The sequence below is a fragment of the Centrocercus urophasianus genome, unplaced genomic scaffold (assembly GCF_019232065.1).
Source record: "Centrocercus urophasianus isolate 14NV4802_14NV808 unplaced genomic scaffold, USGS_Curo_1.0 seq_868, whole genome shotgun sequence".
NCBI lineage: Eukaryota > Metazoa > Chordata > Aves > Galliformes > Phasianidae > Centrocercus > Centrocercus urophasianus.
The window spans coordinates 4,300-19,165 of NW_024885497.1; the positions used below are offsets into that span (position 1 = coordinate 4,300).

Sequence of the window (14,866 nt, forward strand, 5' to 3'; positions counted from 1 at the left end):
GGGAGCTCCCAGCACGCTTGTGGTCTTGGTGACAAGGAGCCTGCAGGGTTCACAGAACCCCAGGGTGCTTGGGGCAAGAGGGTTATAACTCTGGGTCCCCCTGGATTGACTGCATGGCCGAAGATTTCCAGGCACCACCTCCGTTTTCCTGCAGCTGCAAGTTTCATTTTCAGCTTCAGGGAGGAGAAGGCTTCCCCCGCCCCACCACAGGAAGCTGCAGCCTGTGCAGAGGCTCTGAGCTGTGTAAGAACAGGGTCAGAGGCAGACACAGAAAGCACCGGGGCTGTGGAGCTCCAAAAGTGCAGGTAGGGCCTGGCTGCTGTGCTTGGGGTGGGGCAGGGGCACTCACACCCACTGGGAGCCCCTTGGTCCTCTTCTTGGTGCTTCATGTCATGCTGCTGGGCTGAGAGGGCCGGCAGGAAAGAGGGGATTGTGGCAGGGGGCAAAGGGGCTGTGCTGTGGGGGCTGTGATGGCAATGGCTGCACTGGGGGGCAGGGGGGAGTGGAGAAGGGAAGCATGAAGGACTCGGCACCCAGATCGGGGGCTGCACATGGCAGGGATGGAAGCACAAAGTGCACGGGGAGGGAAGGGCAGTGCTAGAGTGGAGTTGAAAGCAGATCCTCGAGGCAGAGCCAGGGGTGCTGTGGAGCAGAACCCAACACAAGCGCTGCAGCCCCGTGGCCCTGCTCTACATGCTGGCATGCTGCGCTCATTACTGCATTAAGAGCTCGGTGCAGTGGTGCTGGTTGTGTGTCACAGTGTTCACCCCTTTGGGACAATCGTTAGCAGCAGTGTCTGTGCAACATACTGTGCCTGCATCTCTCTCTGCCACCTTCACTCTTGGGATAGAGGGATTTCTCTTGTTGCTGAGCCTTTACTCTTATCTGGCGCTATGCTGCTTTCTCCTTCCTGCCCATTCTGCACCCCACCAGGATGCATTCCAGCCTCCATTAACCATTGGTCTATGAATGGCCAAGGGAAGACCGGCTGCTGGGCTTCCTCCTGCCATGAGAAAAGGAACCCTCTATACAAAGTGGGGACAAGATGTCTCTGTTGGCTGGAGAGTGAGTGGGAACCTCGCTGTGCTCAGCCCTAGGCATGTCAGGATGCTGAGCTGAGTTCCTCAGCACTGACCAGCAGCACTGCTGCCATGCTGAAGGAGCAGCCAAAAGCACCGGAGAAAAAGCTGGAAGGCAGTAGGGGCAGCTCCTGCTGACCCAGCACCCTACACTGCCCTCGCTCTGTGGCACGAGCCAAGAGAGTTCCTCATGAATGAAAGCAGCTAAATGTAAACTATCAGCAGTCGAGGGAGAGGGGGCTGGTTCAACTCTCTTTGCCTGGCAGCCAATAAGTGGGGGCTGCCCGAGCTCACACCCTGATGTCAGTGCCATCCCTGGTCTGGGCACTAATTGGGGTGGGGAGGCTGTGGGTTTGGGGCTGTGACCTCAGGAGCCACCTGATGTCAGAGGCAGCAAACAGCGTCCTGCCCACCACTCTCCCAGCTTCTGCTCCATGCAGGGCTTCCGGATGTGGTTAAAGTTTCTTTCATTTTTACTCAAGATCCATGCTTGCCTTCTCTGCTTCTCAGAACTCAGAGCCTTTTCTGGAAGAGGCTCAGGCCCTTGTGGAACTGAAAGTGCTTCTTGAGCTCTCTTGCTTTCAGAGAAGAATGCCCAGTAATTTTCCTAAGTTTGGGATTTGATTGGTAAAGGCCCAGCTGGCTTCCAGAGCTTTCCCAAGGATGGAGGATGCTGAGAGGTGATGCCTTTGTGACCTCTGGGCAGGAACCAGCAACCTGGGAGCTCTCAGCACGCTTGTGGTCTTGGTGACAAGGAGCCAGCAGGGTTCACAGAACCCCAGGGTGCTTGGGGCAAGAGGGTTGTAACTCTGGGTCCCCCTGGTCCCCCCTGCCCCAATAGGGCTGCCCAGAGCAGGGAGCCCAGCACCATGGCAAGGGGTGTGGGAGATCATAGAATGATAGAATGGCCTGGATTGAAAAGGAGTACAATGCTCATCTAGTTCCAACCCACTGCTATGTGCAGGGTCACCAACCAGCAGCCCAGGCTGCCCAGAGCCACATCCAGCCTGGCCTTGAATGCCTGCAGGGATGGGGCATCCACAGCCTCCTTGGGCAACCTGTTCCAGTGCCTCACCACCCTCTGGGGGAAAAACTTCCCCCTATTATCTAATCTAAACCTCTCCTGTTCCAGTTTAAGACCATTCCCCTTGTCCTATCACTATGCACCCTCACAAACAGCCGTTCCCCCTCCTGTTTCTACGCTGCCTTCAAGTCCTCCTGTTTCTACACTGCCTACTGCAAGGCCACAATGAGGTCTAACTGAAGCCTCCTCTTCTCCAAGCTAAACAAGCCCAGTTCCCTCAACCTTTCCTCACAGGAGAGCTGCTCCAGCCCTCTGCTCATCTCAGTGCCCTCCTCTGGACCCGCTCCGTGAGCTCCACACCCTTCCTGAACTGGGGGCCCGAGACCTGGACGCAGTGCTGCAGACGGGGCCTCACAAGAGCTGAGTACAGGATGACAATCACCTCCTCTCCCTGCTGGCCACCCCTTTTTTCATGCAGCCAGAACACAGTTGGCCTTCCAGGCTGCAAGCACACGTTGCTGGCTCATGTCCAGCTTCTTGTCCACCAGCCCCCCCCAGTCCTTCTCTGCAGGGCTGCTTTCAAGGAGATCTTCCTTCCAATCCCAATACCCGGGATTGCCCCGGCCCAAGAGCAACACCTTGCACTTGGCCTGATTGAACCTCATTAGGTTCACATGGGCCCACTTCTCCAACTTGTCCAGGACCCTCTGGTTGGCTTCCCTTCCCCCCTTCACTCCAATGTTTTGACTTCACCGCTCAGGATTAACTCGAAGGCATCAAGTGCACCCTCAGCAAGTTTGCAAATGACTTGGAGTCATCCGACATGTCAGATGAGAGATGTCAGATGACACCAAGTCATCTGCAAAGTTTCTGAGGGTGCACTCGATGCCATCGTCTGTGTCACTGATGAAGATGTTGAAGAGCACTGGTCCCAGGACTGACCCCTGAGGGACACCTATTGTGACCCGCCTCCACCCTGACACAGAACCACACAACCTTTGGCTGTGTCCAGCAAGCTAGTTCCTAATCCACTGAACAGTCCATCCTTCAAATCCACACCTCTCCAATTTAGAGAGAAGGATGTGGTGAGGGACCATGCCAAAGGCCTTGCAGAAGTCCAGGAAGATGACATCCATTGCTCCTCCCCTATTCATCAAAGCTGTCACTCCATCATAGAAGGTCACCGGATTGGTTAGGCAAGATTGTCTTTGGTGAAGCCATGCTAGCTGTCTCAGATCACCTCCTCATCTTATATGTGCCTTAACAAAGCTTCTAGGAGGATCTGCTCCATGATCTTCCCAGGCACAGGGCAGCCTGTAATTTACCTGGTAATCATGGTCATCCTTTCTACCTTTCTTAAAAATGGAAGTAATGTTTCCTTTTTTGCAGTCACCAGGGACTTCGCCAGACAGCCATGATTTTTCAAATATTATTCTCTCCTGAGCACCTGTTTCTCTCCCTTAGGATTCTGGACCTTTCCTCGTGTTGTTCCTCCTGAGTTCTTGGAGTGGTTCCCAGCTTCTCCTTCACAACCCTGCCTTGTCTACCAGGCCCAACAAGTGACTGTGTGCTGCCTCGCTTGGGCTGCGTGCCCTGGTGCCCTGCGTCCACCGAAAACTGAGCATCACCACCAGGAGCATCTGCTGGGAGGTAAGAGGACACAGACTGCAAACCCATTTGGTCTTTTTCCTTAAATCTTCCCCTCAGCATAAAGGGAAAAAGGGAACAAAGGCTCTGCAAGAGTCAAAAGAGCATAGTAACAAGAGCCTGGCATCAATTCTGGAGTTGGAAAGGCTGTAACATGTAGTTGGTGGGATGAGGGATGATTGCACAGGAAGGTTTTGTGCAATGAATAAATCTCTTCACCTGAATAGAGACAGAGATCCCTGTCAGCTCTGTATGACAGCACTGTACAGGTATGTGCACAGTGAGAGCATTGGCTTCCTTACCATTAACCAGTCGAGGACCGTTCCAGTGCCAAGGCAGTGATAAGTAACAGGGGCAGTGATAAACTAAACCCCACAGAGGCATCAACTGCATGCTCCGGGGTTATCAGAGAAGATGCTTGCAGCATCGGAAGGCATGGACTCAGATGCAGTAACCATCCAAATAGTTTAGTGCAGGTTCTGATATCCCTCATATACATTCCCAGTTTCTCTCTTGTAGCTTTCCCGCCCCCCTCCGTCCCCCTTTACATGTCAACACAACATTCCACACAGTCACCCCTGGTCTGCTCCTTAACCATGCTTGCAGGCACTTATCCAATCAGAGTCATGAGTTGTCATCTTTGAGAGGTCTTGGAGGACGGGAGAGGTGCCTGAAGACTGGAGGATAGCCGATGTCACTCCAGTCTTCAAAAAAGGCAAGAAGGAAGATCCAGGCAATTATAGGCCAGTCAGCCTCACCTCTGTCCCTGGAAAGGTGATGGAACAGCTTGTGCTGGATGCCATCTCCAAGCAACTGGAAGAAAAGGAGGTTATCAGGAGTAGTCAGCATGGGTTCACCACGGGGAGGTCGTGCTTGACCAATCTGGTAGCCTTCTATGATGTTGTCTCTGCCTGGGTGGATGGGGGGAGAGCAGTGGATGTAGTCTACCTTGATTTCAGCAAGGCATTTGATACTGTCTCCCACGACATCCTTATAACAAAGCTGAGGAAGTGTGGGATAGATGAGTGGACAGTGAGGTGGGTTGAAAACTGGCTGACTGGCAGAGTGCAGAGGGTCATTGTTGGCGGTGCAGAGTCTGGTTGGAGGCCTGTAACTAGTGGTGTTCCTCAGGGGTCTGTGCTGGGTCCGGTCTTGTTCAACATCTTCATCAATGACCTTGATGAGGGGATAATGGCCACCCTCAGCAAGTTTGCTGATGATACGAAGTTGGGAGGATTGGCTGACACGCCTGAAGGCTGTGCTGCCATTCAGCGAGACCTGGACAGGCTGGAGAGCTGGGCAGAAAAAAAGCAGATGAGGTTTAACAAAAGCAAGTGTAGAGTCTTGCATCTGGGGAGGAATAATTGCATGCACCAGTACAGGTTGGGGGATGAGCTGCTGGAGAGGAGCTCTGCGGAGAGGGACCTGGGTGTCCTGGTTGGATGACAGGTTGGCCATGAGCCAGCAGTGTGCCCTTGTGGCCAAAAAGGCCAATGGCTTACTGGGGTGCATTAAAAAGAGCGTGGCCAGCAGGTCGAGGGAGGTGATCCTCCCCCTCTATTCTGCCCTAGTCAGGCCTCATCTGGAGCACTGCGTCCAGTTCTGGGCTCCCCAGTACAAAAAAGACAGGGATCTCTTGGAAAGAGTCCAGCGGAGGGCCACGAAGATGGTGAAGGGCCTGGAGCATCTCTGCTATGGGGAAAGGCTGAGTGAACTGGGTGTGTTCAGCCTTGAGAAAAGAAGACTGAGAGGGGACCTGATCCAGGTCTATAAATATCTAAGGTGTGGGGGGCAGAATGGCGAGGCCGGACTCTTTTCAATGGTGAATGGTGACAGGACAAGGGGAAATGGCTGGAAACTGCAGCATAGGAAGTTCTGCACAAATGTGCGCAAGAACTTCTTTACAGTGAGGGTGACGGAGCACTGGAACAGGCTGCCCAGGGAGGTGGTGGAGTCTCCCTTTCTGGAGATGTTCAAGACCTGCCTGGATGCCTACCTGTGCGACCTGCTGTAGGGAACCTGCTTTGGCAGGGGGGTTGGACTCGATGATCTCTGGAGGTCCCTTCCAACCCCTACAATTCTGTGATTCTGTGATTTAGTGGAGAGCTGTTAGGGTTGCATGTTTAGGTTTCAGTCAGGCTTGATCGCTAAGGTTTTCTTCCAACCTGAGCATTTCTACAATTCAACGATTCATGAAGTTATCAGCCTGATCAGAAATTTTTTATATTGAGCATGTTTCTGTCCCTGTGCAATCCCACTCTACCTCATGTCTGTGCGCTGCAAGGAAGGAGAGCCAGTGACAGGTGAGACCGGTCTGGTGAACACACATGGTGCTCCCTGTCCATGGTTGGTTGTGTAGCCAAGTCTGTGGCGTGTTTTTTGTCTGTCCAGACCTGCCTGTTACTGAGGTGCCTAAGCTTGTGTTCCAGCAGCCAGGTGAGTAGAACCCCCTAACCCTGTGGAGAGGACTCTTCAATGAAAAAGTGGTGTCCTCTTCTAACGTGCCTTTAACTGAAGTCTGTTGCTCTTCCATAGCCATGGAGTCCCAGGAGAAGAGAGCAGAGGATTTGGAAAAGGCAAATCTTGCTAAACAACAGCTGGCAGAAATATTTCAGAGCGAAGGACTGGATGAAGAATACTGGCTTCCCGTGTTGTTGAAGATATTAGGTGTGAAATCAAAAGAAGCCTTGAAACATCTGCAATATGAAGACTATCTGAAGCTGGAGATTGAGGTACGGTACCCCTGGGAGAAAACGGCACTCCGAAAGCTTCTCCAAATTGCAGACAACAAAGCAACTCTTGAGGAGCTGCAGAAGCAGCGCCTGGAGATGATGAAGCAGAGGCAAAAAGAAGCCAAGTTAGCTCTGCAGGAGCTGAAAGAAACACATCACAACCAGAGCAAGGGGATGATAGCACAGAAAGAAGAGGCAGTATGGCAAGCCATGGATATTCCCAGGGAGTACTGGCCACCACCAGAGAAGGCCTTGGCAGATGTGCTTGCAAGCATCCAGAAGCAACTGGAGCAGCAGGAGATGTCTTTGGGCAGGAGTGAGAATGTCTCTGACGAGGAGGTCCTGAGACGGGCATCAGGAGGGCTGGCTCTGCAGGGCATTTACCAAACCAACAGCCTGGCAGATGTGCTGGCAAAGCGAGAGCAGCTCATCACAGTCCCAGCTGGTTTCAGGCTTGCTGGTCCGGAGCAAGGGTCACTGCTTGAGAGGAAGGAGTTCTCCTCCTCTGCAGCAGAAGCCAATTTCACCAAGTCCATGGAGCAGCTGGGCTTCAGCCTAAGCGTTTCTGCCAAAGCTGGGTTCTGGGGGTTCAGTGTGGAAGGAGGTGAAGATTACAGCAGCTCCTCACGCAAGGAAAGCACTCACCACTCACGTTCAGAGCAGACGTACATTTGTACCACCAAGTATCACTACGTCCCTCTGGCCTCCTGCTACTTCCAAAAGGACCAGCTTCGCTTCTCAGATGGGGCCCTGAGGGAGCTGCAACACATCGAGGAGCTTCTGAGCATCACTCAGGAGGCAGACAGGCTCAACATGCTGAAGAGCAAGTGTGCCAGCTTCTTCAGCAGGTTTGGGTCCCACGTCAACCAGGGACCCCTCCACTTTGGGGGCATATTCTGGTGGAAAGCATCTTCCGAAGGATTCAGAACAGAGCAAAGGGAAGAGATGAAGCAACAAGCATCTGAAGCACTGGACTGCTTTGTCAGGGCGAGCTTCAGCAGCTTTGCTGGTAGTGTGGGAATGAATGTGGAAGTTTCAAAGTCCAGCTCACAGGCATCACTTGGGAGAAGCGATAGAGGCAGCAGCCACACTGCGATTCAGCTCTCTGTGACCAACACCGGGGGTCCAACAGAGACAGATTCCCTTGCCCAGTGGAAATGTGGGCTTGTGGCCAATAACACAACCTGGTTTGTTATCGACAGGGGCTTTCAGCTGATCCCAGTGTGGGACATAATCCTGTCCAACCATAGCAGTGATTTTAAATCCGCCCATCAGCTGAGCAGCAGCCTCAGGGCTGCATATGAAGCACTCACGAATCACAGTGTTGGCACAGTGTTTGGAGAGGAACTGGCCAGTGCTGTGGAAGAGGCCAGAGCTTTCCTGGAGCACATGAAGACCTGGGAGGTCACCGGGGATGAAAGGAAACTGCTCACACTGATTGATTTCAAACAGACTCTGAATGAAAAAGCAAAAAATCCCAGTGTCTGGATCAACGTCTGCCTGTCAGACAAAGCACTGCAGGAGTTCCTGGTGAATACCGTTCTGTTTTGCCAAAAATCACCTCCAGAAAACATCACCTATATCAAATCTCTGCTGCAGTGCCTGCTGGATCCTCACATCTATTCTGTTAAGGACTTCCCCAGGGCTTCCTTCATTATGCAGTGGATTTTCAACACTGAGCACACGTTTCCCAAAACTCCCAATATTTCTGAGATTCAGGATCTCATCAAGACACTGCTGCAAATGAAGGAGCACATTCAGGAAGTCACCTACTCACCAGCCACCTCTGGATCTGCCATTCATGAAGCAAAGATCAAAGCCACCCAGACTATAAGCCTGGCTGTTTATTCTTTGCTCCAGTATCTGCGGGAAAGGGCAGAGAAAGACATAGAACTATTAGTGCTCTTAGTTACCACCACAATAGGATACCAAGTAGAAAGCAGCACTTTTCAGTACCTCCTCGGTTGTCCAGAAATTAACTTCATGGCCAAGGAAATGCAAACAGCATATGATGAGTATCAGAGCCTGAAGGAGCAGGATGTTTACAGAGCCGAGGCCTTCCTGCTCTTCACAGGCCTCACCATAACATCCGAAAGCAGTGAGGTGTCCCCTGAGCAGAAGAGTGACCGCTTAGTGTTCATGGAAGATAAGATGGAGAGCTCATGGTGTGCACAGATAGAAGATCTCCTCAAGAGACAGAATGGGATCAAGGACTGGGAGGGGCTGGAAAGAGACTTGCAGGCCTACATCAGTGGGCGACTGGAGGACACCTCTGTCGATCTGAAGAAACACAGCATAATCAAAGACATGGAAGAGACTTTTCCAGGAGTCCTGCCTCCCATTCCATCCAAACCCCACTCAGATGACAGCGCATCCAAAACTAATCAAGCCGGTGCAAACCCAGAGTTCCTCAACTTGCTGAAGCGCCTTGGGCTAGAAAGTTACTATCCAAGAAAAATGGGCTCAGAAGACTTCCACGTCATACACAAGACATCTGTACATGACAGCCAGCCCAGCAAGGAGAGTGAACTACCTTTATACTTCCTGCAAAAGCTCTTGTGTGTGGACTACAGCGTGAGGTACCTGACTTGCAAGGATGAGAGTAAGCCAGAAGTCACTCCTGCACCAAAAGCCACAGAGGAAGAGCCCTCTGATTCCTTTGATGACTTTTTCAGTAATTTGGATGCAGGAGCTCCTGCATCTGCGACCAGGGAGAGCCACGTGCACCCTATGGACCTCCAGATGGCCATTTTTCATTGCGCCAATGATTTCATGAGGCAGTACATTGCATCAAAGCTTGCCTTCTGCCAGTTTGCACTCCCCCTCCTGGTACCCAACCCATGCACTTCACAGATCGAGTTCCCTCTCTGGTCCCTCAGCCAAATCAAAAAGAGCTGGAAAGGAGCAGCAAAATCGGGAGAGCAGACTAAAAGTAGCAGCTACAAAAACAAACTCATTTATCAGGCTGAGACACCCATCTTGTCCTTCATACGCATTGGCAGCTCTCCTTTCTCGTCCAAGTCTCAGCTCCTGAACGCTCTGCTGAGCAAACAAAAGCACGACACGTTTTTCCACCGGCACTGCAAAGGCAGCACCAAGGACTGTTTGCTGATGAAAGGTGTGGTGGAGATCTCCTGGTATTGTCCCCGTGGTAGCGATGACGACAGTTTTGACAGCTGTGTTGCTTTCTGTAACCTGCACGGAGATGCCAGGGATCACGAGGCACAGTTGAGCTTCTTGCAGGAGATGTCTGCTGTGAACGTGGTTCTCATTTCTGAGTCAGATCAGAGTGATAAGAAAGGCAGAAAAATTTTACAAGACCTGTGGCAGTCTCAGAGGCCTTTGGTTTGTCTTTTCACTGAGAGAGAGAACATTGCAGCTGGCCGGTCTGGCCAAAACGTAAGAATAGGTATCAAGAACAGGAACGAAGCAGAATTATTGGGCGAGCTGACAAAAACAATCCGAGATCTCCTGGAGGGCTCGAGCACACTCTGCAGCCTTGAAATGTGTCTGGGCACAGCTCGCCAGCACAGCTTCTTAGTTGATGAAGATGCAGAAGCATGTGTGATAGCCAAAGAAAAGGCAAAGGAGCTGGTGAAGCTGCTGAAGGGAGAGAAGCTGTTTGAGATCAAATCAAAGCTACTGCCTCTTCAAGGAGAACTGTGGTACAAGTGGTGTAAAAAGGACAAAGAACTCACTCGCTTACAGGAGAAGAGGAACAAGAGCATAGAACATCATCGGAGCCAAATTGAAAGTGACAAGTCTGCAATAAGAAGAAAGCAACTGGACAAGGCCTTTCCCCTCAATCATCTGATGGAATCATTCCTTGGCTTTCTCCATTCACAGCTCGTCAACACCAAGAAATACTTCCTGCAGTGGATGAAGGTCTTCATGGATGATCTGTCCTCCGATCGCCTTGATGAACTGAAGAGAGAGTATCATCAGTTATGGTCTCAAATCCTGGCAATAAAGAAAAGCAATGAAGAAAACAACTCCAAAACTCTAATGATGAAAAAGTTAGATTCCCTTTCCAATGAGATCAATGATTCGTCCATTGGTCTTGAGCATATTTTGAGAGAGGTAGGACAGATTTATGAGGCTCTTGAATCAACAGACTCCAAAGATGAACGTTTACAAAAACTACCTGAAATTGCAGCTGATCTGATGGTTTCAGGGTACCCCATTGAGCTGATGGATGGTGATGCTTCATACGTACCCTTACAATGGGTTGCAGCAATCTTTGACAGGTTAATTGAGAAGTTAGGTGACACGCGAGTCTTTGTCCTCTCCGTGCTTGGCATCCAGAGCACAGGGAAGTCAACCCTACTGAATGCCATGTTCGGTCTCCAGTTCAATGTCAGTGCTGGCAGATGCACCCGGGGAGCTTTTATGCAGCTCATTAAAGTGGACGAGGAGCTGCAGCGGGATGTGAACTTTGATTACATGCTGGTTGTGGACACGGAGGGACTTCGTGCCATAGAGATGGCCAATAAGCACTCACTGAATCATGACAACGAGCTGGCCACCTTTGTCATTGGCATTGGCAACATGACACTGATCAACATCTTTGGAGAGAACCCTTCAGAAATGCAAGACATCCTTCAGATCGCAGTGCAGGCTTTTCTGAGGATGAAGCAAGTCAAGCTTTCCCCAGGCTGCCTGTTTGTACATCAAAACGTGGGCGAAATAACGGCAAAGGAACAGAACATGGAAGGACAAAGGCGTCTGCAGGAGAAGCTGGATGAAATGACAGTGACAGCAGCCCAGCAGGAATTCTGTGACATCACCTGCTTCAGTGATGTCATCCGCTTTGACGTGAACACCCACATTCATTACTTTGCTCACCTGTGGGAGGGTAACCCGCCAATGGCACCACCCAACCCCACCTACAGCCAGAACGTCCAGGAATTAAAGAGCAAAATTCTCCTAGCTGCCAGGAAGGAATCTCCAGGCAGTGTTCTGAGGCTCTCCAGCTTGAAAGTTCGTATTTGTGACCTGTGGAACGCCTTGCGGAATGAAAACTTCATTTTCAGCTTCAAGAACTCGGTGGAGATTGCTGCATACAAGAAACTGGAAACCTCCTTTAGTCAGTGGACCTGGAAACTGAGAAGGCGCATCTTAGACTTGCAAATGCAGCTGGACAATAAGGTTCGGAACGGAAAGCTGGAGAAAATCACCACAAAAGAACTTGAAAAACAGGTGCAAGAAACAAGTGATGCCATCACCAAAGAAATGGGGAAGTTCTTCAGTGAGGACAGAGACTGTGAGATACTGATTCAGTGGAAAGCTAGTACGGAACTGAAGCTGAAAGATCTAAAAGCATCCCTTCTTGATGAAACCAGGAGGAAGTGTGAGAAACTGCTAGAACTAAAGAAGAACCAGAGTAGACTGGATGAGAGGAAATCTGAATATGAAAATGAGCTCCTGAAAAAGAGCAGGGAGCTGGCTCTCTCTGTTAAAGGCCAGGGATTAAGTGAACAAAAACTGAGAAGCAACTTTGATTCCCTCTGGCTAACCTGGGTTACTGAAGTGTTTTCTAATGCTCCCCCTCTGGAAGAGGTGAACATTGATGTGGAAATAGAAAATGTCCTTCTAGAACACTTTAAGGAGCCTAAAATAGATGAACGAATTGGGAAGTTTTCCAAACAGGCCACCTTTTCACTTGATGAGAAGAAACACGTATCCAAGAAAAAGTTTTGGGATAAAATTTTGTCTCCTTTGCGTGAGTCTGATTTGAGCACCTTACAGCTCATTACAGATCGCATCATAAGGCGTGTGAAGGAAAACATTGACCAGAAGGAAAAGGACAAAATGGATTACAGTCACACTTTTATTCATGAAATACTAAAGGAAGTGCAAGAAGGTATGGATACTGTCCCTAGCACTGAAAAATATACATTTACCAAAGATTACAGCATAGATCTTTCAGTGTATCTGTGCAAAATGGCAGCAGCCAGGTTCAAAGACATGCACGCAGCCTTTAGGAAAGCAAATGACCCAGTCATCTACCTGAAGAGCAAGAGAGAAGATTTCTTCACATGTTTCCAGATTTCTTGCCAAGGAGCCACTTCTATCACAACATTTGCTGATTTCCTGTGCAGCAAGATTGCCCCAGGTCTTCGCCTGGCCATCTATGACAAGACAGCTCTTGTCATAGCTGAACGCATGAGGAGCGAAATACCAGATTTCAATGGCAGTAGAGCCAATCTGGAAGTTTGCATACTGAAGTACCTGGCACAAGAAGAGAAGTTTGAAAAATTCAAGCTGTACCTTACTTCCCCAGTAGACTTTTTGGAGAGTTACATTCAGACACATGTTGAGACATACTGTTCAGATCAGAACAGTCGGCTGGTGATGTTTTTAGATACAACTCTTGCCCAGTACTATGAAGCCATTCTGAAAGCTGTCGTTGCATCAACCACATTTGTTAAGGACAGAAGAGACAGCAATAAGAGAATCTCTCTTTGGCTGGATGAATTCTGCAGAGAACTTGGAGGGGTCCTAAGATTGCCCAGGAGTGACCTGGTTGGCATTGAACACCTGGAGATAACAGACATAGAGTTCCTGAATAACGCCATGACGGAGGCACTTTCTCCCCTGAGGGATCGTCTCAAGGAAGAGTTTGCTCGTGCTGATTTGAGCTCATTTGAAAAGCAGCCTCATAAAATACTGCTGGAACAGTTCCCAGGGTGCAAGGAGCAGTGTCCATTTTGTCAGGCAGTTTGCACAAACACTATACCAAACCATGATGGAGACCACCAGCTTGTCTTCCATCGTCCAGAAGTTTTGGGCAGATACAAATGGCGTGACACAGACAACTTGGTCATTGATATTTGTTCTAGCAGTGTTGCTAGCGAGTGTTCCTTCAGGGTTGGTGACAGATGGATCCCATACAAGAAATACCGAGATGCAGGACATCCTTATTCCACTTGGAACATTCTTCCTGATACATCCATGCAAAAATACTGGAAATGGTTTGTGTCTCATTTCAGGGCACAGCTAGAAGAATTCTACAAAGGTAAATTTCAAGGTAGAGGAGAAATCCCTGATTCATGGCGCGCAATTACAAAGCAGGAAGCACTTGACGAACTGAGGTAGGCTTGGTTGACATGAAGGAAAATCTGCAACTGCTTTGCATTTTGGAGGAACATGGCATGAGGACATCCACAAAATATTGTTGCAAAAGTGCAGCCTTCAACAATGTCAAGAGAACTGCATCTAACTGCACACAGAATGAGGTACGCTGTTCCTCCCACTCCTCAGAAATGCCCCTGCTTCATGATAAAGTCAAACTCCTCTTCTTGCCATAGATACTTGCATCAGCTTTGTCTTAGAGCAAAAAAAAGAACACATTTCTGCAGCAACCATTCATACAGACAAGGTTGAGACCAAGGCAGCATTGGAAAGTACCAAATTATCTGCAGCTATGTGAAAATAAATGAGTCTGGCAAAAGAACAGATTCCCTGCAGGAAATCCTTGTCACACTTAAAGAAAGGACAGTGATGTCTGAGAGCAGGTAAACATTTGTGGGGAGCTGAAAACCCCTTCTTGCTAAACTTAGTGCTCAGCTCAGTTATAGTGATTTAATTGCACGTTCATTAGTTATCCTTCCTATGTTAAGATGTGCTCACACTTCCATGAGCTCCTGCTCAGATCCCCTGGCACACTTCCCTTCATCTTGCAGCCAATCTAACTACATTTAGCATGTGCTTGGATTCTGGGCAAAAGTCCCCCGTATAACCAACGTAGAGAATTAGTTATCTCTGCAGCTTCCTCAGTAGGCATCAGCAGTGTGTGATGTCAGCATCTGTGTTGTGAAGGCAGGTGGGAACTGGTTGCTGGTCTGGAGAACATCTCACCAGCTCTGCCTGTACCAGCACAGCAGACAGTGGGGTTTGCTGCACAGTTCCTGCAGTACAGTTGATTCTCCTGGAGATCTGATGATTCGTTATAATTTGTAGTCTTTGCTAATAAACTGGTAGAGTTGGACTGGACTGGTCTCAGCGTGCATTCTTCCGTTTAAGGCACAATTATTGTAGAATCCTTGCATGGTTAGAGTAGGAAGGGGCCTTAAAGCCCACCCAGCCTCAACATCCACTGAGGGGTACACCTCCCACCAGAGCCCCATCCAGCCTGATGTTGGGCACCCTCAATGATTTTGCCTTATGAGAAGTCCTGGAGTCACAATAGAATACTTATTTCTTTTGCCTCAAAGCATGTAAGGGTATTTTCCATGGCTTCTACATACATTATTTCTAAGAAGTGGCTCACCATGGCCTAATGAACAGTGGAAATCTCCCAAACTGGGGAAAAGAGAATGAAAGTGAGTCAAAGGCTTCAGTGATGAAGATGAGGTGAAAGAAGGGGAAGTAGTAAGGTGGGC

At 49.6% G+C, this 14,866-nt stretch overlaps 1 protein-coding gene across 1 annotated transcript; it reads left to right on the forward strand.

The window, feature by feature from the left end:
* Positions 1-211: 211 nt before the first annotated feature.
* LOC122171213 (interferon-induced very large GTPase 1-like) lies at positions 212-14,477 on the forward strand. The gene is made up of 3 exons (XM_042838625.1): positions 212-305; positions 3,568-3,753; positions 6,286-14,477. Exon 3 carries the CDS (start codon positions 6,288-6,290, stop codon positions 13,578-13,580), a length of 7,293 nt encoding a protein of 2,430 aa, XP_042694559.1. The 5' UTR covers positions 212-305; positions 3,568-3,753; positions 6,286-6,287; the 3' UTR covers positions 13,581-14,477.
* The last annotated feature ends 389 nt before the right edge of the window (positions 14,478-14,866 follow it).